This window comes from Rhinolophus sinicus, chromosome 3 (assembly GCF_057876585.1).
Source record: "Rhinolophus sinicus isolate RSI-liver-muscle chromosome 3, RSI-T2T, whole genome shotgun sequence".
NCBI lineage: Eukaryota > Metazoa > Chordata > Mammalia > Chiroptera > Rhinolophidae > Rhinolophus > Rhinolophus sinicus.
In genome coordinates, this window is record NC_142503.1 from 200,153,743 (window position 1) to 200,179,251 (window position 25,509).

Below are 25,509 nucleotides of genomic sequence, written 5' to 3' on the forward strand. Positions count from 1 at the left end.
TCTACTGCTGCCCTCCCAGGGGAGGTGGGAAATGGGACAGCAGCGGGCAGGATCCCAACCAGCTTCCAGATCATTTCCTGCAGAGAGTGGAGTTCTGAGCTGGCCTTTGACTCCCTCTGGAAGTGTCTTGCCTCATCTGTCAAAGGGGTAAGAATAGCTCCTGCCCTGTCAGCACCTCTGGTTGTTATTCCTCCGCTTGCCATGCAGCCCCATTTTCAGAGAATTTCCCCTGTGACTCAGGCTTTGAATTCATGACCCTTGACCCCAGTGCCTTACCTCAAGGAAAGGGAAAGTGACTGATGCCACCCTGGCCCTGACCGCCGCTCAGGTGAAGCCATAGAGAGGGGTGCAGGTGGCAGGGGCAGCCGGGGACAGGGTCAGCTGGCACCCAGTACTTGTTCTGTGAAGTGTCCTTCCTGGATCAGGATCAGGGGACCGAACGGAGGGTGGGGTCTACGGGCCTGACCACCTCCCCTGCCCCTTGTGACCCAGAAAGCTTCAAATTCTCCAGTGTCGCAATGTGTTTGGACTTAGGCGTGGAGGCCTGACAGGAAAGCACCATTTGTACAATGAGGCCAGAGCAGGCACTGAGCCAGGACCCCTTTGATTCTCTAATTCTCATCCCCGTGGGCCCCCTCTAGCTGGATGAACTTAGGGGGGGAGGGGGCTGGCCTTCCGTTTCCCCATCTGTGCACTGGGGAGCAGATGCAATGACCCTCCCAGGCCTGGGGCACTTTGGCTTTATTGGCCCATCTGAAAAATGTCATCCCCAGGCCTCAGTGGGAGAAGGGGTGGAGTCCATCTTACTGCCAACGAGCTGAAGCCCCTGTCCCCCCCACCTCCACAAGCTCCCTGGGACAGGGCTGATGTCCAAACCCAAACCTAGCACTTAACCACCACTCCCAAAGGGGAAGAGGAAGTCCGCAGTCCCAAGGGGCACCCCCAGCTCTGCTCCCCTCCCCCCCTCCCTCCCCACTCTGCCATCTCTCCCAGCCTGAGGGGGACTGGGGAACTAACGGGTGTGGGGGGGGAGAGGGCTGGGGAGCAAACAAAACGGAGGGAGGAGCAGAGGCTCTAGCAAGAAGCAACAAGGAAGCTGGTGTTCAACCGGGAAATTCCTGAATGACCCGTTCTTTCCAGAGGGCAGGAATTCCTAGGATGTGAAATAGGGAAGGTGGTGAGCTGCCAAAGGGTGCTTTTCGCCAGCACCCTCTCCCTGCCCCATGACAGATCCAGAGAAACAGGGCTTAGATGGGGAAACTGAGGCCCAGAAAGGGGTGTGACCTGCTCAAGGTCACACCAAGTGAGGTCGGAGCTGGGCTGAGTGAAGGTCAAGCCTGAGCTGTTTGGGTCTTGTTCTTGTGCCTCCAGGAGCCTGTCCTGGCTCAGCCCGGACCCCAGAAAGGGAAGGCGCTGGAGTAGGAGTTCTCCAGGCCTGGGGATGAATTCTGACTCTGCCATTACTACCGGTGTGATGTCTGGCAAGTCAATTCACCTTTCTGAGCCATTTCCCCATTTCAAGCAAGGCTTGATAATGAGAGTGTATGACGGCACCCAGCACAGCGGCTTTGTGCATAGGTGAGCACCGGTGCAGTCCCCTTTCCCTAAGGGAACCTCCTCCAGGAAGGCCCCCTCCCCATGCTTTGCGGCCACAGTGATACCCAGAGTAGGAACTCTCTCCCCAGAGGGGGCAATACTTGCTCCTTCCAAGTATTGCCGAGGGAGTTAAGGTGAGACCATCCTGGCACCCCACGAGGTGGGGAGAGGGCTCCCGGAGCTGGGGTGGATGCTGGCTCTGTGACGCGGAAATGGGTCCTGAGCCCGGGGCCCCTTCCAGCCAGCCAATCAGAAGACGCCGTCGGACAATGGATCAACTCCAGGCCCATCCTGGTTGGTCCTGGGTTCGGGTCCCTGCGCCCTCCATACCCGGGCAACGCTCAGCCAGTCGTACCACCCAGCACCCGCCGCCGCCCCCTCCCCCGCCCCCGCCGGCTGGTGGGAGGTAGTGACCCACCCCCACACTACCTTGTTGGACACCGTCAGCATCGCCTCGAGGGGGCGCGCACAACCCTCCACACTCGCCTAAGCCTCCCCCGCGGGTTTTCCGCTGTTGCAGCGAGCTGGGCAGGCCGGAGGGGCGGAGTCTGCGACTATTTCAGGCGGCGCCGGGTTCTTTCAGGACATATGCGGCCCGGCCGACACAGTAAGTGACTTCTGCCCATCGGGCGTCCGTCCCCACCGCTTCGCGCGTCTGCCCATCCGCCCGGTCTGCAGTTTCTGGCCCGATCCACCAAGAAAGCGGCGGGCACTGCGGAGGGGACCAAGGGGGCGGGGCGCTCCAAGGCTTCCAGACCTACTGTAGCCCGACTTCTAGGGTAACTGAGGCTCCTGCCCCAGCGGCGGCGCGTGAGGACACACAGGGCCCGGGTTTAGCGCTCCCAGCTCTGGGTCCTGGAGAAGGCAGGGAGGGAGGTGCTGTGGGGAAAGGCGCAGGGGTCTCCCTTCCATTTGCAGTAGAAAGGCTGAGGCCCACGGAAGGGAGAGAAGCTGGCTGTGTGACCGAGGCCGAGTCACTTCACGTGCTGTGCCTGGGCGTCCCCATCTGAGGGATGGGTATGCCCTCCCCATCCCGCCCATGGCACAGAGGCCATGGGAGGCTGTGGACCTCAGCCCTGACCGGGGAAGGAGGGTGAGGGTGTGTGTGTGCCTGAGGAGAAGCTGGGGGACCTGGGAAGACTGGAGGGGTGTCACTGTTCGGCCGCAGGCAATGGCCACACCATATGACTCTGAGCAGACCACTTATCTCTATGTGCCCAGACAAGAGCCCAAGCTTAATGGAATGCTTCTCCTGCCCTCCTCTGCTGTACTGGGCACCAAGATTGGCCTGACAGACACAGGGACACAGGACACACGCCCTTACAGAGGCCCGGCTAGTGGCAGCGCTTGGCTGTGTGGTTTTGCCTCATCCTCTTAGCAGCACTGTGAGGGCGACAAGGGCTGCAGGACCTTGAAGGGTGAGGAGGATTTTGTGTCCCAGAGGCGAGGAGGCAGCGATGCCATGCAGGGACCTGCAAGAGCAAAGTCTGGAGGTCATGTGGAGCCTAGCGTGTGTGGAGCTGGGGGCAGTGAGGCTGGGGGCAGCACTGCTGCTCAGGATGGCCCTGTCCCTCACTCCAGCAGGAGGGCAGAGGTGGGGCCTGGCCACACAGGGCAGGGTTTAGCAGCCCCAGCCAGCTTGTCACGCTAGCTCCTATGGGTGCGTGGTATGAAAATGGGGTGAGCTGGGAGGGGAAGCTGCGGCACTGTGTGGGCAGGTGGAAGGGCCCAGTGGCCTCACATCTAGGGAACTTGGTTTGGAGGCTCCCTAGAGCACCCCGTTTGGTTCTGTAGTGGAACTTCCAGTCCAAATGGCACAAGGGAAGCAACTGTAGGACTGTGTCCATGGCACCTGGTGAAGCTAGTAGGAATGGGGGGACCCAGGCTCCCTGGCCCCCAAGTGGCTATGGCCAAGCTTGGGTGTTTGGGATGAGCTGCTGGGGATATAGGACAAGGTAGGTGGGCTGATGGGGAGGCAGCAGGGCTCTGGAAAGTCTGACAGGTCTAATCTGAACCTCCACTCCTGCTGTATGCCCCAGCCAAGCTCCCCCACCCTTCAATTTGTTCTGGAAGGTTGATCATCCCATCTGCCTGGCAGGGCTGTTGCAGGGGTGAATCAAAGTCATCATATTACATGAGTCATGACTTGGTATATTTGCTCTTGGGTGGTAGAGCGGGCACTATGGTTGTGGGTCACCCCGGTTACCAGGGAGCCCCGGCCCTGTCTGTTTCCCATTCCTAGCCCTGCCCTGTTGGCTGCCTTGGAGTCAGTCACGTTCCCGTCCACTGACCCTGGCCTTGCCCTGACAATGGTCCAGGTGCCGGGAGGGTACTTCTGGGCACAGGGGGGTCCTTGCAGCTTGCAAGGCGGTAGGGGACACAGAAGCAGGGGAACCCAGAGCCAGGTGATGAGTTCCAAGCCCAAGTTGGTGGCCATAGGGGCATTTTAAGCCTCCCTGAGTCAGTTTTGTGAGATGAGGAAAATAACATTCCTCCCGGATGGGAGTGAGGAAGCGATGGGGTGGACACCCAGGAAGGGCACAATAAGTGGGAGCTTTTGTGATGATGATGTCACCCCGTTTGGGAGCAGCAGGCTGAGGCAGGAGCCAGGAAGCCTGGGTTCCCGGTCTGAGTTACTGTGTGACCACAGGCCGCCCAGGGCCTCACGGGTCCTTGTCTCCACTACGTGTGAAAGGCTCTCTGAAGTCCTTTCCCACCCACTGGAGTTTGAGATGGTTTCTGTAGACAGAGCCCCAAGGCCAGGATAGGGGGTCAGGCTCTGCTGGCCTCGTGGACCCAGCAGGAGCAGCCATGTTTCTGCTCACAGCATCCCTTTGGGACCCCACAGCCAGCCAAGACCAGAGAAGAACCAGGCAAGATGGAGGGTGAGGCCGGGGCTGGATCTGTGCCTCAGCTCAGCTTCTGTTGCTGTGTGACCTTTCTGGGCCTCTGTTCTTGCTCTGTGCATGGGACAGCAGCAGCCCATGCTCTGCCTGCCCCCACCCCCCAGGTTTTCCTGGGATCCAGGGTGTACTCATGCCCTGCAGTTCCCCTGCCCAAAGGGTGGGCTGTCAAGGAAGGATTTGCCAGAATGAAGTGAAGACCCCCTCCATCTGGGAGGCTGGGCATCCTCAGTTTCTCCTGTACTCAGGCAGTTCTGGGAGGTCCTGAGGAGGATTGGAAGAGGAGCTGTGGGTGCTGAGAAACGTGTCCAGGGAGGGAGCTGAGTTGGTGCCCATGTGGGCCAGGAGAAGGCCAGAGCCCTGGCAGTCATATGGGTGACAGCAGAGCAAACACGCTGAGTGCTGTCACTGTGACTGTGTGTTCGGGCCTGGGAGCCGGGAGCCAGGGCCTTGCGCTGTGATTGTTGACCCTTTCGTTGTCCTGTCCTTGCCAACCTGCAGGCCTGAGCTGGAGGGATGCTGAAGATGATGACCTGCTTCCAAGGCCTTCCAGGCCAGCAGCCTGTGCCAGGGACCCTTGACTTCCCCGGAAGCCCCCAGAAGTTGCCCTCCACGTCAGAGGTAGACTCAGAGGCCTCCATGTCGGAAGCCTCCTCTGAGGACCTGGTGCCACCACTGGGGAGGGATGAGGAGGAGACTGTGAAGAAGAAGAAACCAAAAGTCCTGGCCAACATGTTCAGCGTCTTCACCAAAGGGAGGAAGAAGAAGGGCCAGCCCAGCTCCTCAGAGCCAGAGGGCAAGACTGAGTCCCAGCCCAGGCCGGAGGACCGGTTGCCCACAGGTAGGATGGTGCCCCACGTAGGGAGGGGACCTGTCAGAGCCACCCAAGGCGCTGGGCAGGGCTGGGGCTCACCGAGTGGATGGCTTGCACACCCAGGACACAGAGAGGGCAGGAGCAATGGCTTTGGAGGTGGCTCCCCTCACAGTCTCCGCATGCACCCCCTACCTAATCTTGGAGGCAGGAGTAGGCAGACTGGGCTTCCATCCCGTCTGGGACACGACTGGCCTCTCTGGGCGCATCACTTGGCCTTTTCGGCTCTCAGCCTCCTGTCCTGTGGGCGCCATGGGAGATGAGCTGTCCCCACAGCCCCCCTTGCCCGTGGCCGGCCGCGCTGACGCGGTGTCCCATTCTCGCAGTGGAGGAGCTCAAGGCCGACCTGGAACGCGGGCAGCTGGAGGCGGCGCGGCCGCTGCTGGCGCTGGAGCGGGAGCTGCAGGCGGTGGCGGCTGCGGGCGGCGCAGCCGAGGAGGAGCTGGTGTGGCGCCAGAGCAAGGTGGAGGCGCTGTACGTGCTGCTGCGCGACCAGGTGCTGGGCCTGCTGCGCCGGCCGCTGGAGGCGCCGCCTGAGCGGCTGCGCCAGGCGCTGGCAGTGCTGGCCGAGCAGGAGCGCGAGGACCAGTGCGCGGTGACCGCGGCGCCCAGGCCCTCGGCGCTGGTGGCCACGCGCCCACGGCACTGGCTGCAGCTCTGGCGGCGCGACGTGGCGCAGGTGGCCGAGGAGCGCCTGGGCCGGCCTCCGGCCGCACACGCCGACGGCCAGTCGGAGGCCGAGCGCGTCTTCCTGCACATGGGCCGCACCATGAAGGAGGACCTGGAGGCTGTGGTGGAACGGCTGAAGCCGCTGTTCCCCGCCGAGTTCGGGGTGGTGGCCGCCTACGCCCAGAGCTACCACGAGCACTTCGCGGCCCAGCTGATGGCCATGGCGCAGTTCCAGCTGTGCGAGCGCGACACCTACATGCTGCTGGTCTGGGTGCAGAATCTCTACCCCAAGTGAGCAGGTGGCAGGGGGCAGGGAGAGGCCGGGGCTGAGGGGGGGTGTCATTCTGCGCATGCAGCGGGTTCAGCCAGCTCAGTGCAGGCAGAGTCCTGCGCTGGGTCTGCTTTGCACTTGGTATCCTTCATTTCCTGGGCCTCAGCCACATTCAGCGGTTGGGGAAACTGAGGTGTGCATAGTGGCAGGCACTTCATTAATAATGAACTGGGCAGGGGATGAGGCCGGCAATGACAATCCAGAGCAGGAAGGGGTCGAGGAGGAACTGTGGGAGCCCAGAGCAGGGGACCTCACCTGGCCTGAGTCAGTGAAGGAAGCCAGCCCGGAGGAGGATTCCCTCTGGTGTAGGTGCCCACGCTCCAGCTCAGGGCAGCTCCCAGTCTAATAGCAGTAAGGGAGTCAAGCAGGGCGGGGAGAGGGCAGGACAGGAAGAAGGCAGTGGGAGGATGGTGTTCCGGCAAAGGGAGTCACTGTCCAGGGCCTGAGGCTGAGCCATGAGGCATTCTGGGAGCTGTGCAGAGCTTGTCAATGTTTGGATTTATGGGTAGGCTATGCGGGCCCTCCCAGGCAGCACAGGCAGCGGGGGTGGGGTAGGGCCACGTAGCCCCTTGGAAAGATCCCTGTTGTACAGGGTCACCCAGTGAACCCGCAGCTGAGCTGGGTTCTGGCCACCAAGACCTGGAGCTCCTCAGGTGGGGGCTGGCTATGCCAGCAGAAGGCACCTGGTACTGGTGGGTACAGCCTCAGGTGTCCCCTGATTTACCCACACTCTGTGGGTTGCTGAGCATGCCCATCATTTGCACAAGCTGGGTGGGCAGAGGCTGCAGTGTAGAAATGCTTTCAGTACAGAAGGCCAGGGGTTCCTTCCTATAAGAGCTGACTCCAGCCCCAAGTATAAAGCCTGCAGGAAGCCTGAGGCTGTAGACAGTGTGAGCAGTGTCTGACGGTCTCAGGCATACATCTGGGGAGCCAGTGGGCTCAGTTGGTGCTGGTGGGTCAGCCTCCAGCAGGGGACCGGAGGAGGGCTCTGGGGGGTAGCGGGTGAGGAGTCAGCAGGGCATCAGGAAATTGGCACAGGGCAGGGGCTTTGGGAGAGACAGGCCAACGCTGAGCCAGTTCCTTCTTGCTTGTCCTGACTCACCAGGAAATGCCGGATACTCACACCTCTGCCACTTAGCCTTCCTGCCCCGGTGAGGTGGGGGCTTTTAGCCTGTGGCCCACTGGGGGCAGCACAGCAAGAAAGTGGGACCAGCTGGGCATGGAGCCTTGGAGAAGGGGGGTCCAAGTTCAGGGAACAAAGGGACACTGTGCTCAGGCTGGGAAAGGCGCAGAGAGGGCCACTCTTGAGCCTCCAGGCAGACAAAGGCCCCTGAGGAAGTGCCAGGGCTGGGCCATCCCTGGGAGCTCCAGGACCCTGCAAAGGCATCAAAAGAGTGGCTGGAGATGCCTCCAAGTGCAGTCAGGGAGGTAGCCATTCCTGCTTGGACAGGCCCACCTTCTGTGGGCTGCAGGGCCGGCCTGGCGGGGCTGGAATTGCAGTGGGAGGTCAGGGTGGGAAGGAGGCGGAGAGCGGGCTGGCTGGTCTCAGGCTGCTGCCATAGTGAGGGAGGTGGAGTTCATCTGTATGAGAGGGGAGAGGTTAGAGCTGGGAGATCAGATTTGAAGTAGATGAGCAGGTTCTGCCTGCTGGGTAGAGGGATTATTGGGGGCAAGGGCAGAAGCAGGGAGGCCTGGGAGGAGACGCCTAAAATGAGCCAGGCCAGAGATGGGGTGGCTGGGCATCAGGCCTGGGTGATCAGTGCAGGGAGGGGAGAGGTTATTTTGGAGCTGCTGTGGATGGAGGAATAAGTATAAGAGGAAGCAAGATGGTTCCAAGGATTTTGAACTGAACCAAACTGAGCAGATGGAGGACACATCATCTGAGATAAAGAAATGGATGGGTGAGGATGGGAGGAGACAAGTGAGTTCAGAGCCCACAGAGACTCGGCTTGAGGAGGTGTGCTCTTGCTTAAGGGGTGGCGTTGGGTGGCACCATTTTCTTCATGCCTGCCCCCTTTGCCCACAGTGACATCATCAACAGTCCCAAGCTGGCGGGTGAGCTGAAGGAGGTCAGCCTGGGGAGCCTCCTGCCCCCCAACCAGATCCGGATGATGGAGGCCACCTTCCTGTCCAACGAGGTGGTGAGTTCGCACCAGAGCTGGGGCAAGGGAGGGGCAGGAATGCAGCAGAGGGGAGGCTCGGGGACAGACTGGACTGGACGTGGACAAGGAGCTTGACAGAGCAGGGGAATGGGCTCCGTGCTGCCCTGACATGCCCGTCCTCCCCTCCCAGACCAGTGTGAAGGAGCTGATGGCCCGCGCCCTGGAACTGGAGTCACAGCGCTGGGCCCAGGATGTGGCCCCCCAGAGGCTGGATGGCCACTATCACAGCGAGCTGGCTATTGACATCATCCAGGTAGCATAGCCCCCCCCCCCTTGTGCACATGGACAGCTGGACGTGAGCCAGGCATGCGTGCTGCCCATCCCTGTGTATGCACGCATGCCCGGCCCTGAGCCCCCAGCCCTGAGCCCCCAGCCCTGAGCCCCCAGCCCTGCCCCCGCCCCAGTCCTGGTGGGCCCCTGCTCAGCGCACCCTCCACCTCTGCAGATCATCTCCCAGGGCCAGGCCAAGGCTGAGAGCATCACCCTGGACCTGGGCGTGCACATAAAGCACATGCTGCTGACTGAGCTGGCTGCATTCCTCAGGAGGTGGGTGTGTGTGCTTGCATGCACTGAGGGGACCCTGCAGCCACCTTCCTTGTGCCCCAGGTGGGGATCCAAGGCAGATCAGCGCCCCGTCCCGGCCCGAGGGTGTCTGTCCCAACTGGGCACTGAGAGCCTCCACCCTACTCAGCAAAGCTCCCAGCAGAGCACCCCCAGCTGTGCTAAGAGGATGTCCCATGAGGGATGGAGAACATGGCTTCCCCTTCAGGTGATGCCCCCAGTTCCCACCCCCATAATTCTCTTGGCTGCCTCCCTCCCCAGCTCTGAGAGCCCCTCCATCCTCCCACAACCCTCTCCAGTCTTCCAGCTATGGCGGAGGTCTGGGGGAAGGAGGGGCCAGCAGAGCCAGGCTGGCACCCCTTTCAGGAGCTCTGCAGGGCCCTGCCCCACTAGCCTCAACATGGTTAGCAGCTAGTGGCCCACCCTGGGCTGTGGGGGACCATTAGTCGGAAAAGCTCTGTAAACCCCAATGTTTTGTGCTGGTCCTGCAAGTGCCCCTTCCGATTTCCCCAGCTACCATCGCACTTTTGATGAATTTCTGGAGCGGTGCAGACAGCTGAGAAATTACAGGGCCAATGTCATCGCCAACATCAACAACTGCCTGTCCTTCCGGTGAGGGTGCTGGGAGGGGCTTGTGGGAGCAGGAAGCACTGGGCCTGCCTGCCTGTTGGAGGGGGTGGCTGGGAGGGGAGGGAGTCGAGGCGCTGCTCAAGCTCAGATGTGGGATTAAAATGAGCAGGCATTTGGGGAAAGGAGCAGGGCCTGTGGCACCAGGAAACGTTTGTTAAATGCTGGTGGGTCAAGCACTCATGCAGATGATTTCCTCGTTATGTTATCCTTAGAATGGCCCTCTGAAGGAGGCGCAGTGATTACGTGCATTAAGCAGACAAACACAGAGTGGAGAGGCTGTGCCGTTAGCGGGGGATGTGGTGTGGGTGTGTGCTAGGAGTGAGCGGCTGGGCCTGCCGGGGTCCGATGGGACGGACTTGCCCCACACAGAGTGAGGAGCCACTGAGTTCTAGAGTGAAGAGGTGGTTTTGGAAGATTCGCCTCGGGCTCACTGGCTCCCTGGGTATGGCTGTGGGCTGCACAGGGCCCGAGTGACCTCCCTGCCTCCATGTCCTTCCAGGATATCCATGGAGCAGAAGTGGCAGGCCCCACAGGACCTCCTGGGCCCCCTGAGTGAGCTCAAGAGTCATGGCTTTGACACCCTGCTCCAGAACCTGTTCAGGGACCTGAAGGTAGCTGGAGCTCCTTCCCAGGGGCACGTGCTGAGCCTAGTGCTGGGTGGGGGGAGACCTGAGGGGAGGCTGGGAGGGGCTGGAGGTACGGAGCAATGGCAGAGCAGACTGGCATGTCAGCGGCACGGTGTGGGCTGGCTATAGAGAGGCTGGTGCTGCCCAGGTCAGGGGGCCATGGAGGCCTCTTGACCTTGACCCCACCACTTGAGCCTGGGGTGTGCCCTCAGAGGGGCCGCCCAGGGCCAGAGGCTGCAGAAGAGCTTCAGTGTCCTTTCGGCATTTAGACTCAGCACATTCCCCAAGCTTGCACACACTTTGCCTGCCCCACCCTGCCTGTCCACTTGCCCACCTCCCAGCTATGCTGCTCAGAGCCCTTGGCAGCCCCCACCACGTCTGCTGTGGGCCAAGAAACCCCTTAGGTACGTGAGGCAGGGGGCCCTGGAAAGTCACAGGAGGGGTTTCCTGCATGCCCTCCATGGGGGCCCGCCTTGTCCCCAGGGCCCAGGGTGGGAGGCTATGGGTGTCCTGTTGTGATGCAGGCCAGGGCAGTGACCCTGGATGACTTGGCAGCAGTCAAGCAGAAGGTCTTGTTTATGCAGGAATTTATTGAAGAGGGGGCAGTGGAAAAGGCCTCAGGACAGGCATGCTGCTGGCTGTCTGGGCTCTGGAGGAGCCACAGCTGGCCGACCTTGGAGACGGGTACACAGACCCCGCTTCCACTTCCTGTCTGTGAACAGCCACTTGAGTTCTACCCAGATCCCCTGGGAGTCCTTGAGTTTCCCTCGCCCCTGGGCTGCGCCACATGTGTCAGTGTGCGTGTCCACATGTGCGTGTCTGCAGCTGGCAGTCATTCCCCTGCAGGACGTGACCAGACATCCTGCCTCTCTCCTGTCATAGCCGCTGTTCAAGAAGTTCACACAGACCCGCTGGGTGGCCCCTGAGCAAACCCTGGAGGAAATCATCACCACTGTGGGCATAAGGCTGCCCGAGTTCTCGGAACTGTACGACTGTTTCCGGGAGGTGAGCAGGTGCTGGGCTGGGGGCTGGGCCTGACATGCACGCTAACCCAGGTGTGTGCGCACCCCACCCCCACCCCACAACGAACACATGCACGCGTGCACGTGGATGTATGCACGCCTTTGCTCTGGCATCTGCCCCTCCCCGGACTCCTGGCTTCGAGGCTTTGAGGGCGGTAGTGAGCTCCCTATGAGCAGCTGGCTCACACGACCCTGCCCGCTGGCCCTTGCAGGAGCTCATGGAGCTGGTTCACCTGCACCTGGTGAAGGAGTACATTGTCCGGCTCAGCAAGCGGCGCCTGGTCCTCAAGACGGCAGAGCAGCAGCAGCAACTGGCGGGGCACATCTTGGCCAATGCCAACCTCATCCAGCTCTTCTGCACTCAGAACGTGAGCTCCGGCCAGCCCTGCCCCTCTGCGCCCCTCCAAACCCCATCAGTTCTGACCTGCACCTCTCTGGCCCCCGGTGCCTTTCTGGAGAAGGGCCAACCTCCCTCTAATCATGCCTGTCTTGCAGGGCTCCCCAGGGACCTGGCTGCATCAAGCCCTCCCCAAGCTTGCCGAGATCATTCGCCTGCAAGACCCCAGTGCCATCAAGATCGAGGTGGCCACTTATGCCACCTGCTACCCCGACTTCAGGTGAGAACAGGGCACCACAGGACCTGGGAAGTCAGCAGGCCCTGCCAGCCCCCACGGTGGTCGGAGCCTTGAGGGGCTGCAGTCAGCCCCTTCGGGGTGAGAGAAGCTCGGTTACTGGCCACGGCGATGCAGTCCTGGCAGCTAACCTTTGCTGAGTGCTGACTGTGTGCCCAGCACCATGTGAGGGTCTCACACGGCTCATTCATTTGATCCCCGCTACGACTCTGCGAGGCTGACGCTTTTCATCCCCGTTTTATAGATGAGGCCTGGAGAGCTTAAGGAAAGTGTCCAAGGTGACACAGCTAGTTAGTGGTAGAGCTAAGATGACAGAGGTCTGGCTCCACAGCCCACACTCTGAGCTGTTACGAGACTGCCCCTCGGAGGGGAAACAGACCAGAGACCAGGCAGTTGCTAGAGATCGTGGCGAGTCAATAGTACAGCTGGGGTCCTTCACTTGACCCCAGGCCCCTCTGGGGCTTGGACCACTATGCCCTGGGGGCCTGTTCTGGAGTGGAGGCTTAGCCCCTAGCTGCCTGAGGATTTGGTGAGGCAGGACAATGGTTTCTCTGGGCTGAGTCCTTGGACAGGGCAGGGAAACTTTGAATGGGACTTGAGTTGGATTGACAGCTTGGTCTAGCCCCTCGCTGATCCACTGCTCCCATCACCTACCCACCCACTTACCTACACACTCACCCATTTATCCACCCACACATACAAGCAACCATCTCCCCATCTACTCATCTAACCATAACTATCCAGCTAACTACTCACTCACCCATCCATCTGTCTACCTATCTACCCACTCATTCATCTACCCATCCATCCATCCACCCACTTATCCATCCATCCATTCATGCATCCATCAATCCATAATCCACCACCCATCCATGTATCCATCTGTCCACCCACCCACTCAACCATCCATCCATCTATCCATCATGCATCCATCATCATCCACCCCCACCCATCCATCTATCCATCTATCCACCCACTTATCCACCCACGCATCCCACCAGCAATTACTGAGTGATCTGCGAGGTGCCAGGCTCTGTTCTAGGCACCAGGATGCAATGAAGTACAAGAGAGACCAGCTCTCAGTTCTACCTAATGGAGCTTATAGTCTATTGAGGGTTAACAACACTGAGGTAATCAGGAAAAGAATACAATTCCAAGTTGTAAAGATTATTTAACCAACAGGAGGTGCTGACTGTAAAGATGGGAAAGCTTCCTGGGGAAGGTGACATTTTAGCTGAGACCTAACGCATGAGAGGAGCTGGCCATCTCGAGAGTGTGGGGAAGAGCGTTCCAGGAGGAACAGCCAGTGCAAAGGCCTGAGGTGGTCAGGAGCTTGGTGCGCTCTAGGGACGGATGGACAGGTGGCCAGTGTTGCCGGAGCACCGTGCTAGAAGGAGAGCGAGACCCTGTGGGTTGTGGCTCAGGCCATGCATCTGGGATCTGGGAGTGGTGTGAGCGGGGTGTTGGTGATGGAGCTGCACTGACGGGATGCTTTCCTTGCCAGCAAAGGCCACCTGAGCGCCATCTTGGCCATCAAGGGGAACCTGTCAAACAGTGAGGTCAAGAGCATCCGGAGCATCCTGGACGTTAACACCGGGGTGCACACGCCTGTCAAGTCCCTATTTTCACTTATAAAGGTCGGTTAGCTTTTCCTGCGCCTGACCTGCTTGTGAATACCCAGCAAGCATTGGACACACCCCGCTTGGGGGCAATTCAGACCAGCGCCGGCTTCATGGCCCCTCACAGGCTTCCTGCCTGCTCCTGCCTCTGCCCAGCCCTGGCCAAAGTGCAGGCCCCTGGGCAGGTGGAATTGGGCAGGCCCCAGTTTGTTACCCAGTTTGTCTGCTGGGGAGGGAGCACCCATAGTGAGGAGCCAGGGACTACACCTGAGAAATGACAGTTGACCATGCGTGCACTAAAGGAGGCGAGTGGCTAGGGGTCAGAGATCCCGGGTCATGTCCTGTCCGTGGGGCCCTTCCCAGTCTGCTTCCTCATGGCCAGGTCTGCGTGGCTTCCCAGCTGCCTAGGGACGCGGGCTGAGCCTCACCTACCCTGCCTCCTTTGGCCCAGGGCAGCAATGAGCGGGGCTCAGCAAATCTGGAATTAAAGGCAATACTAGAGGAGAAAGAAGGGAAAGATGAGCTCTTATCTGGGGCCTGGAAAGGGCCATGTGGGGTCACAAGGCAAGCTGGGGGTAGAGCCAGCATCACAGCCACCCCTCCAGATTGCCCCATGAGCCCTGCAACTCAGACCCTGACCCCTCTCGGATTCCCCATGGGCACCCTCTGAGGATGGGCCCAGGGGGGGACCTTGTGTAGGCCAGGCCTAGTGGGGCCTCCATGGGTCCTGCAGCTGGAAGTTGGGCTGAGGTCTGGGCAGGGCATGCTTGACCTTTGACCCCTTGGCTCTATTAGTTTCCTACTGTTGCTGTAACAAATTTCCACAAACTTAGCTTAAAATAAGACTTATCTTTCCGTTCTGAAGATCAGAGATCTGACATAGGGGGCCAAAATCAAGGTGTCAGCAGGCTGAATTCCTTCCAGAGGCTCCAGGGGAGAATTCCCTGGCCTTTCCCAGTTTTTAGAGGCCACCCCTCCGTATTCTGTGACTCATGGCCGCCTTCCATTTCAAAGGCAGCCATGGAGGGTGGAATCCTTTTCCCATCACAGCGCTTCTCGCCTGCCTCCCTCTTCCACTTGTAAGGACCTTTGTGATTACCTCGGGCCCACCCAGATAAGCCAGGACCCTCTCCTTATAGTAAGATCAGCTGAGCAGCAACCTTAATTTCACCTGCAAACTTAATCCCCCTTCTCCATGGAACCTAACATAGTCACAGGTTCCAGGGATTAGGGCCTGGGCATTTTGGGGAGGCCATGACTTTGCCCACCATGGTCTCCATCCATCCCTGCTCTGTATGGTGCCCTGTCCTACCCCAGGAAGACGTGGGCTCAATTACTCTTGTAGGCCTCTGCCTACCCTGAAGGCCCTCTTTGCACAAGGTGGGGTGGTCAGATTTAGGCATGACACCACGTTCGTGCCTCTGAGGGTGCCACCAGATTCAGGGCCAGTTTTCTTGGGTTTGTCCCCCCTTTCCAGGTACTTGGCCAGGAACTGGCCCATGTAAATGATGCACAAAAGCCTTTGTCCATTTGTAGGAGTTAGCGTGTTGGATGTTATTAATATTATTTTTGATAGTACTGCTTTTGTATGTGTGTACTCAGGACAGGATCTGGGTTTTTATAACGTGATATAAAGCTGATTTCAGAAGTGGCTGTGCAGTGATTTCTTTGGGGAATAGGGGTGGGCTTCAGTGGTTTTCTTAGGCTCTTGGGGTCTGGGCAGACCTGTCCTGGCTCTGTGTCAAATCCCCAGAGAGTCCAGCCCCACAGCACCACCTGCCCCCTTCTTACCTCTGAGCATGAGCTGTGTAAGGACCTGCCTGTGGGGCAGTGCCAGTCCTTTCACCCTGTTTGCTCACCAGTAAATAGAGCATCGTGAACCTGTTGGACCTCCCCACAGCGCTTTACTGCAGATGACCTGGGGGGGCGGGGGGGGCTGGGACGACTGCAAACAATCATTTCAACTCCATGCATAGGGCCCAGTGGGAACTTACTCTTAGATTTCTGGAATTGACCTTGAACGCTGCAGCTGTGAACTGGAGAAGCCACAAGGTCTGTACAGAGATGGCCCCAGCTCACCAGGGAGGGGCTCTCCTTAGCACCACCATCCTGACCTAGGATTTGGGGAAGGGCAGAGTCCCTGGGGAGGGAAAAGGGTACCATGACCAATCCAGTCCACAGACCCCAGGGGGGTGGGGTGGGCAAAGGAGTCTGGGGTCCTGCAGGGAAAGGCCTGGAAGTCTGCCAGGGACAGAGGGGGCTGGAGGGGTGAGGGGAGGCTCTTTCTGGTGAGCTCCATCCGTGGGGCCAATGGGGATGGAATGGAACCCATGGTGCAGTGGGGAGCAAGGAGGGAGGGGGACCCTTCTCAGGGGTGCCCCGATGTTGGGCTGGACTCCTGTCCACGCGGCCCCTGTGCCGGGTCCTGGGCCGTTGGAGCCTGCAGGCGCGGGGGCCCCTGCACTCGATTTCCGGCCTGCTTGTCCCTGCCCAGTTCGAGTCGGGGGCGGGAAGGGAGGCACAATACCCAGCCCGGTCCCCATGGTACCGCCTAGGGCGCAGGCAGGCAGTCGGGAGCCGGGGGTCAGGGGGAAGTTTTAAATCAATAGGGGCGGACAGTAATGGACCTGAGGGGCCGGATTTAGGCCGGAAGGTGCCAGCCCGGCATCCGCGGGCGGCAACGAGTATCGCGGGGCCTGGTTGACTCTCCCTGGGCTGCCAGCGCCCACCGAGTCCACTTCGCTCCCCAGGGGCCGGCTCCGGGAGGGGCGGGAGGGGCGGGAAAGGGCGCGGGCGGCGCCTGAGCAGTTCCTGCCATTCCTGCAGCGGAGGAGGGGGGAAGGGGCGCAGGGTCCTGTCCTAGTCACTGGTCCCGGCCGCCGCCAAAGGTTATACATCTGTAACTTCCCCGTCACCGCAGGAAAATCCCGTTAAGGGAAGGATTTGCCCAGAGTGGAGGAGTGAGTCATCAGGCGCCGGAGACGGGGGAGAGCCTGAGCAGGGGGCCCTCTGATGCCACGTGCTGTCCTGGACAAGGACATGGGGGCCCCAGCCCCCTTCCCCACCCATCCCCCCAGACTCCTGTGAATAGGAAGGGCGGTCACAGTCAACCGTAGGACAAGCAAAGGTGCGGCCCTCCAACCCTCCCCACCACCTCTGCTGGGGGAGGGGCAGTGGGAAGAGCCTACTTCCTGGGGATCCATAAGAACCAGGGAGGAAGTAAATGAACAGTCAGGTCCAAGTGCAGGGGTGTGATGGGGTGGAGGTGAAGCAGTAGTTACTGGGGGGGCAGGCAGCTCTAGCTGTGGCCCTGGGGAGAGCTCACTGAGGAGGAGACAATTGGTTGGGGACCCCAGACTAGGAGCAGTGCAGGAGAGGAAACAGCCTGGGAGCAGGCCGGGAGGGGACGATTGGGAAGGGTTCCTGTTTTAGGGAAAGAAAGCTCGGGTGGCTGGAGTGGGTGAAGGTGGGGAGTGGAGCCAGAGCCACCAAAGCTGGGGGGTCCCACAGCAGGGGGCAAGGGGCCGAGACCTTGGTTGGGGTACATTCCAGCTATAAAGGAAAAGCATTTGAGGGTTTCAAGGCAAGTTTGGGCTGATGGAATATATGACACATGACTTGGAAAGATCCTTCTGGCCACTGCATGGAGAATGAGGGGCAGGGAGGAAGCCAGGAGATGTTGTAAGAGGTGCTGGGGGTGCCTGGGGGAGACATGACATGGTCAGTGAGGCTGCGACATGGAGTGAGAGGAGGCTGGCTCAGGCGGGGTGCGGGGTGCGAGGGCAGAGAAATGCCCTGAGCCATCTGAAAGGCCCCAACAGTGTGTGGAGGGGGAGAAGGGGGAGATACTTCCCAGACAGGGAAGGCCTGGGAGGAGAGGGAGAGGCCCCAGGGGAGAAATTTGGCAAGTTAAGTTCCAACGGTCTGCAGAAAGGGAGCGGAGCGTGTAGCTCCTTAGACTGTCCAAAACCCATGTGGGTGACAGCACTGCACAGCGAGGCTGGTGGCTGCCAGGGCCTCTCCCTCACAGCTCTGGGAGCGCAATTTTGCACAGCCCCTCTGCCCGGCCATTCAGCAATAGCAGTCAAGATGAGAAATGCGCAAACCTGTGAACCAGCCACCCCTCTTCTAGGAATGTGTCTTATCCACACTTTGACATCCACGCAGAATGACGCAGGTACCAGGCCAATTACTCTGACTGCAGCAGCAAAATTGTGGAAACTCCCTGAATGCTCGTCAGCAGACACCAGGGACATAACTGCAGTGCCCCAAACAACGGAGTACTATGCAGCTGCGAACAGGAGGAGGACGTCCTCTGTTCTCACGTGGAAATTGCTCCAACAGAAAGTGTTTAGGGGAGAAAAGCACACTGCAGAACAGTTTGTGGGGTGCTGCCATCAGAGAAGTGAAAATGGAAAATACATTTTCTGTTTGTCTATGTGCACTAAGGCAGCCTGGAAGAATACACCAGGAACTAGTAGTGGTTATTTGTGAGTGTGTGCACACAAGTGGGTGTGCATGGGGTGGGGGGAGACCAAGAGGGGGAGGGCACAGAGGTGGGGAATGAGATATTTCATCACATATCTTGTTTTAATTTTTTATTATTGAACCATGAGGATGTGTTGTATATGGACATTTTATAACCTAACATTTAACTGAGGAAGCAAGTGTTACTGGAGGTTCGAGGAGAGAGGAGGTGAGACTTGTGCGTCTCACGTGGGACCGTCCAGTGCTGTCCAGTGCCTGTTTGAAGTGGGTTTGTTAGCAGCCTGAGATTTTTCTCCAGCCAAGTTCAGAGCTCAGGTGCCGACCTGGAGTCGAGTCGGGTTTAACCGAGAACTTGGTTTGGGTCAGGTGATCAGACCAGGGCACGAGCAGAGCCAAGGCATGAGGCGGCTCAGGAGAGGTTACAGCCCTGGGCCTGGGTCTCAGCGGCAGGAGGCGCGAGGGCTGTGACGACGGGCAGACGACGGTCCCAGGCAGTGGAGGATTGCTGGGTACAGTCGGGAGCCAGCGAGTCCAGTGACAAGAAGCTCCCACACAGCAGGCGCCCTGCAGCTGAGGTCCTGGAAGTGCTGTGCTTACTGGGGAGGTCTCAGTGGGCGTGACCCTCACAGAGTGTGGTGGACATGTTGGGAGCCGAGGGCTCAGGGAATTGGGAGGCAGCATGTAGATGCTGAAGCCTCCAAGAATGCTGACGAGTGGCCGAGGGGCACAGTGGGCAGGGGCTCATGTTCTCCAAGCATGCCAGGGAAAACCCCCGCGGTGAGCAGATGAAAGCACCAGTGAGGAGGGGAGAAGGCATACCTGCCGGCACAGGCCAGCTCAGCCTCAGCCCCAGCCCCTGGCTTCTGCCCTCGCCCTAGGGGTAGACTGTCCTTGGAGTTCATGGATGGGTCAGGCTTGTGCTGGAGCCTCACCTGGGAAGGCTGCATCGGGGGTGACCCTGGGAAGGAGGGAGCCCATGGTGCCCTGATTCCCTGAGCCTTCCAGGTGGGTGGTGCAGACACTGACCCTGCATTAAGGACGGCGGTGAATTGGGGTCAGTGCTCCTGTGAAGACAGTTTTTACCCCTGCAGAGACACCCCTAGGGCCTGGGACAGTGTGAGGTCAGGAGGGTGTGGAGCCATCTAGCTGAGATCCCCACTAGCGTGGCTGCTCCAGGGGCGGAGGGCCTGTTGGCTTCGGGCTGTCCCTGGAGGCTGGCGCCACAGCCTCTCCCATCCAGTTGGCCTGGGTCCTGTGTCTGCAGCACAGAAGGATGGCTAGGACAGCTGGGGCCTCCCATCTCCCAGGAGGCTAGCCCGGACTTGTGCCCATGATGGCGGGAAGGTTCTGGCACTAGGAGAGGGCAAGACTGATGCACAAACATTTTTCTGGCTTTTGCTTGTGTCACATTTGCTAATTTCCCAGTGGTCAAAGTCAGTCACATGGCCAAGTCCAGTTTCAAGGGCTGGAGATATAAGTTCCCTTTTGATGGGAGAAGCTGGAGTATATTGTAGCCATTTCCTCCACAATCTACCCTCTGAAAAATACATTCATCCCCATCCCAAGATCTCCCAACATCTCATCTAATTGTGGACCAGGCTGGCCATCCATGGCCTCACGGTCCTCAGCTGGATGAATGGAGGTGGGAGTCTGAAGCACACCTCCTTGGGGGCAGCAACTCTGAGCCACACACACCTGAGCTACAAAGACAAGTCAGATGCCTGCCACACTCCACACGGAGTGGTGGGACAGGGCCAGAACGACGGCAGTTAGCAAGGCCATGACCAAGGGGAAGAATGAGAGGCAGCTCTTCAGGCCAGCGGCTGCATGCGGCCAACCCCCTGTTCTGGAGGTGTGTTCCCTGGGTGCTCTCGAGTCATCCATCCCCGACAGCACTTAACTCTGTGTTTGGGCTCTGCCCTCTGAGGAGCCTTCCCTTCCAGTAACAATCGGCCCGTATGTGTTGCTGAGCAACTTTGAATCAATCAGGAGGCGGAAACTACACAGTCATCGGGCCAGGGGACCTTTAAAGAAGACTGGATTGGAATAACAAGGGACTGGCTACTGCAGAATGATGAGAACTCTGGACACATACGCATGGCAGACCCTGGGCGCAGCCATGCTCTAGGGCTGAGGCAGAGCTCCAAGGAAGGAGCGAATCTGGAAGACTGTCCTCACCTCCCTCCCTGTACTGGGATGCGGCAGGCCTCACTGGAGGGGATGCACCTTGGCGAAGTTCATGGAGGTGCTCTGCCAGCAGAACTTGCTGGAGTCATTCTGAGATGCCAGGGGAACCATGCGTAGCCAGGTCAGTGCTCAGAACTTGCTGCAAAGCCACCTAAGGAGGTAGCGGGGAAAGCAGTCCATGGGAAACTATCCCAGGTGACCAACAAACCAATAAACACTGAGAACCAGGAGAAAACCTCCTGCTTACTGTACTGTCCCCACAGCGCCCTCTACTGACGAAGCTTAGCACTCGGCCCACCGGCAAGGGAGAAAGTTCCAGAATCCCCAAGCGGGGCAATGAAAGATGAGTTCGGAGGTGGGAGGCAGTAGATTAATATCTATTTCAGCTTCCAGATGCCCCCTTCCACACACATTTAAGCTTTTATAAAAATTTCTACTAAACACAATGCATTCATCCTTCCTACAACGGAAGACATGGCTCTCTCCCTTTCTCCAAAACGAGGAGACACAGCCGCAGGGTCACTGTACCCATCGCTGGCTGTATTAATTGCTCCGCAGATCCAATCACGGTCCACTGACTCTTCTGCTACCTAAAGACTGAATCGTAAAGCTAACCTCCAACAAACTGCACATACAATAAAAATGTCAAGGAGAGGAAAGAGGAAAATGGTTGGCATATGCAAGCAAACACATTAAACAAGCAAAGAAGATGAAACAAAGCGACCATGGCGCTTGTTCCTATGGTAGCTGTTGACGCCATACCTGCCACTGTGGGTCCCGTCTCCCATTGCTCACTTTGCCCCTTTCTTTCGTTACTCATCCTGGCTTTTCCCCACCACGTGGTTTTCCACTCATCTTGACTGTTGGTCATGGAAGTCGGGAAGAAGAGCTGCAGAGAGTCCCTCACTTTCCAGACACGGTCCTCTTGTCCCTCATGGGCGGCAGCAACACAATTTCCCCTGGGGGACCACACTCCATGACTACGGCTACTAGAGCAATCCCTCCTTAGGCCTTCAGTTCAGGGGCATAAGGAGCTCAAAGTGGCTGGGTGGCAGTATCATCTTTCAAGTCAAGGAAGCCACTGTTGTGTCCCTGTTCGAAGTATTGTCCCCTCGGGGACTAAGACCCTCCATGTGGCAGAGCTCAAAGCTGGTTGTGAGCGGGAGAGGATCCACCCCAACTCTACTCCTTGATCCTGGGACCCAGGTATGTCAGCTTTGGCAGAAACAGAACCACATAATGGTATCTTATTCAAACCACAGATGGAATGCTGTGAAACAGAGCCCTGCCCTTCCTGGATGTTGTCCCCCAACTGGTACCAAAGCTAAATCTGCAGCAAGTCACTCAGCCTTTCATTCGAACCAGTCACTTCCGGGTGACGGGATATGTGGTAAGACCAGTGAATCCCATGGCCCTGAGACCACACTGCTGCATTTCTGTGGCAGTGAAATGAATTCTTGGGTCAGAAGCAATGTTGTGTGGAATGCCATGATGCTGAACAAGGCATCTGTGAGTGAGTGAGATCATGGTCCTGATGAAGCGTTACGGGCAAGAAAGCCATATCTGTGTCCAGAACATGCCTGTTTCATGTATGATGAATCGCTGTCTTCCATGATGGAAGAGGTCCAACCAATCAACTTGCTACCAGACATTGGGCTGCTCTCCCCGGGAATGGTGCCACCGGGAGCTAAGTGCGGGTCTCCACTGATGTCACGTAAGGCACTCAGCGGTAGCCAGAGCAGCCTGGGAAGAGGAAGTCCACGTTGTTGAGGACACGCACAGTCCCCATCCCTGTCACCACAGCTACTTTGCCCGTGGGTCCATTGAGAACGCCCTGAGGTGGCTGGGGAAAGAGGCTGTTGTGGGTGAATGGTGTCCCCCAAAATCCATATTGAAGTTTTATGGCCCAGTACCTAAGAATGTGACTTAACTGGAGACAGGATCTTTATAGAGGTAATCAAGTTAAATGACGTCATTAGGGTGGGTCCTAATTCAATATGACTGTTGTCCTCACAAAAAGGGGAAATTTGGAGACAGACACACACATGGGAAGAACGTCATGTGAAGATGGAGGCAGAGATTGGGGTAACGCTTTTACAAGCCAAGGCATACCAAAGATTTCCAGAGAATCACCAGAAGCTAGGTGAGAAGCATGGAACAGATTACTTCTCACAGCCCTCAGAAGGAAGCAACCCTACGAACAACTTGACCTTGGACTCCTAGCTCAAAACTGTGAGATGGACATTTCTGTTGTTGAAGCCACCCAGTCTGTGGTACTTCATTACAGAAGCCCTAGGAAACCAATACAGAGGCTGACAGGCATCTCTACAGAGCTTCATCCTTTCACTGGATTAGTGAGAGTCAGTTCTCAAGTGAATGCCCTTTGGTGAGCATCCATCCAGCACACAAATACGTTCATAGTCTGTACCCACTTTGGGAGGTCCATCTACACACTTCTTCAGATTTTCTTGTCACCAAACTCCCAATTCTGTTATTTCCAAGTCCCTGACCATCTCGCCAAACTGTTAGCAACTGTGTAAATTAGCACAGACCTGTACCTCCGGCTATCTCTCATTCTAGACACAGTGGACAACCAAGTGTATTGGTCAGTTCTGTGCCCTAGGGATGTTCCTTCATCACTGTCCTTCAGGGTCACCTCTGAGTGGGGTCGCAGGCTGCATCTGTGCACTTTCAGGTGCAACCTGCACAGCATGCAGACCCATACACCAACTAGGTGAGTTCGTCTTGCTTAGCATCCCAAGAAGCCAAAGGCACCGACTGAGGGAGGGGAGGCAATGCAGCAGGGGTTTGTGTTGAGGAGTCTGCGCCACCATCTGTGCGACTCTCCTGTGCCTCCTGGGCCTGCCCGAGCTTGGGCTCTCACATACAACTTCCGCATGATAGAATGCTGCTACACAAACCAATCCTTATGGCAACACTTTTAGCTCATGATGGGAAACTCAAGCCAAATGGTCACCTGGAGTCCCGTGGCTGGACATGCAGTCTTCACCAAATCCCACATGAAATCCAGAAGCAATCTCTCAGAAGAGAAATAGTCACCTGCGGAAGAACATAAAATGGCTCCAAAATTCCAGAGACCTGGCCGTGATTTTCCTATTGATGTTTGAGCACCACTGGATCTGCTGGATCAGAGGGCCCAGGTGGGAGACGGGCCTATACGTATAGAGTGGCCTAAACCTTCAGAGTCTTCTTGTGTTCTGATCTCCTCTTGAAATTGGCTACCTTAGGGGTCACGCTGTAGGTGGCTCATATCACAGCACATTAAAATGTTTCTTTCAAATCCAGAATGGTCTACCAGACATTTGCCTCTTTTTTTCATGCTAGGTGGTAAGGGGGGCAAAAATAAGCCTTTCATTTTTGGGAAGGGATATTTTAAAATTCTCCAGACCAAATAATCCTCAGAAACTTAGAAATCACAGGCTTCTACATTTTTGGGAGGGTTTATCTCCCACCTCCTAGTTCACACATGTCATAGTAAGGCTTCTAAAATTCTTGCTGTTTCCCATTTATCAGATCCAATCAGCATAATGTCATCAATTGATGGACCAGTGTGATGTTTTGTGGAATGTTAAGATAAAAAAGGATCAATTGAAGTAGAATGGTGGGCGGCTGGGGCTCCAGGGAGGAGGGATGGAGACTTAGTGTTTAATGGGGACAGAGTTTTCGTTTTGCAAGATGAAAAAGTTCTGGAGATGGTGGTGGTAATGGTTGTACAATCATGTGAATGCGCTTAATGCCACTGAACTGTATACTTAAAATTGTTTAAAATGGGGAGTTTTATATTATGTATATTTTACCACAATTTTTAAAAGAAAATAATTAAATTAAGCATAGATTAAAATAAAAGATTTTGTGTTATTTTACTACACTAAAAAAAAAAAATCTGTGTATTAGGACCTTGATAGTAATTGAGGTGTCAAAAGATTATCAGCACTGGCAGCCCCTGGAAGACTCTTAGAGATGCACAATGTCTGCCTCAGACACACTGGATCAGAATCTGTAATTGAAAAATCCCCACGTGACTCATATGCAGATTAGATATTTTCTCAACTTTTTTTGAAGCATAAGTTACAAACAATCAAAAAGATAATAGAGATCTCTGTGGACTGTATTATGGCAGAGAGCAGGAGAATTTGCATAGTTATTAGAAAACACTGTAAAGGTATACTGTCAGCCCTGCCAGGTAAAATCAAACTGTTTCAGGTGGTCCTTAAGAATTAGTGTGGAGAAAAAAAAACATCACCAGTAGCTAAATACCAAGTGTCTGGGCTACACTGATTTGCTCCAGTAACAGTATTACATCTGGGACAGCAGCTGCCAAATGGAGTCACCACCTGATCATGTGTATTTCACAATCATTTTCCAGGATCTATTCAACATCTGCACAGGCTAAGCTGGTGTGAATGGGAACAGTCTTCAAGTCTCCAGTGGTGGCATTAATCTCTGTGATTACCCAGGGGCTTGATCAGGAGCAGAAGAAATGTGAAGCAAGTGAGGCACCAGGACACAAAATTTAAGGAGCTGCTCACTCTCAGGATCATGCAAATATTGAGCCTGCACTTAAACTTTGTGCCCTAGATGCCTCATTCCTAAGGAGACATTCACTCCCAGGGTTATGCAAGTGTGGTACTGGAAATTAATAGATATGTCCACCACTGCTAGGGGTGTAATTTAGCACGAAATTTCTGGGGGGCATTTGAATATTTATTTTCAAAATGTAATTCCAAGTTTTCAAAATTATCTTGTAACTTCTCACAAGTTTGTTCTGTCTTGTGAATTTTTTAAATTTGTATTTTTACCAAACTAAATGTAAACATAGTTTTAAAAATCAAATAACAATTCTAGGCTTACAACTAAAAAGTCAGTCCTCTGCCCCTGCCATCACCACCTCAGGCAGCCCCATCACCTCTACCTATGACTTCCAGTCCTCCTTCTCGATTTTCAGTTTTAGATGTTCTCTATGGTTATCACAGAGGTCTTGAACAATTCTTTGAAAACTTATTAACAGGCTTTTCATAGTTTTAGCCAACATTGCGAATCAAATCTTTTCCTATAAAAATTATCTTATTAGGTCCTGGGCATAAAGTGTTAATCTAGTGAGTTTTGTACATTTGTCTTGTAATCAGTGATCTTACTGGACTGTTATTTATTCTAACAGGCGTTAGTTTAGTCTCTTTGATTTTCTGGGTGA

At 56.5% G+C, this 25,509-nt stretch overlaps 1 protein-coding gene across 2 annotated transcripts; it reads left to right on the top strand.

Moving 5' to 3' along the window:
• Nucleotides 1-2,075: 2,075 nt before the first annotated feature.
• TNFAIP2 (TNF alpha induced protein 2) lies at nt 2,076-15,273 on the top strand. Of its 2 annotated transcripts, none has more exons than XM_019747310.3 (12): nt 2,076-2,203; nt 5,001-5,340; nt 5,697-6,330; nt 8,397-8,511; nt 8,663-8,785; nt 8,978-9,078; nt 9,607-9,705; nt 10,223-10,334; nt 11,232-11,354; nt 11,584-11,739; nt 11,867-11,988; nt 13,508-15,273. In XM_019747310.3, the coding sequence occupies exons 2-12, from the start codon at nt 5,016-5,018 to the stop codon at nt 13,647-13,649; spliced, it is 2,052 nt and encodes a 683-aa protein (XP_019602869.3). In that variant the 5' UTR covers nt 2,076-2,203; nt 5,001-5,015; the 3' UTR covers nt 13,650-15,273. The 2 variants fall into 2 exon arrangements, with proteins under 2 accessions (XP_019602869.3, XP_019602870.3); XM_019747311.3 differs by lacking the exon at nt 2,076-2,203 and adding an exon at nt 2,245-2,375.
• Nucleotides 15,274-25,509: the final 10,236 nt, after the last annotated feature.

Coding starts and splice junctions, on each gene's coding strand:
- TNFAIP2 (XM_019747310.3), top strand. CDS start 5,016: ATGCTGAAGATGATGACCTGCTTCCAAGGCCTTCCAGGCCAGCAGCCT. Junction 6,331..8,396: donor GTGCAGAATCTCTACCCCAA/GTGAGCAGGTGG, acceptor CTTTGCCCACAG/TGACATCATCAACAGTCCCA. Junction 11,740..11,866: donor AGCTCTTCTGCACTCAGAAC/GTGAGCTCCGGC, acceptor CCTGTCTTGCAG/GGCTCCCCAGGGACCTGGCT.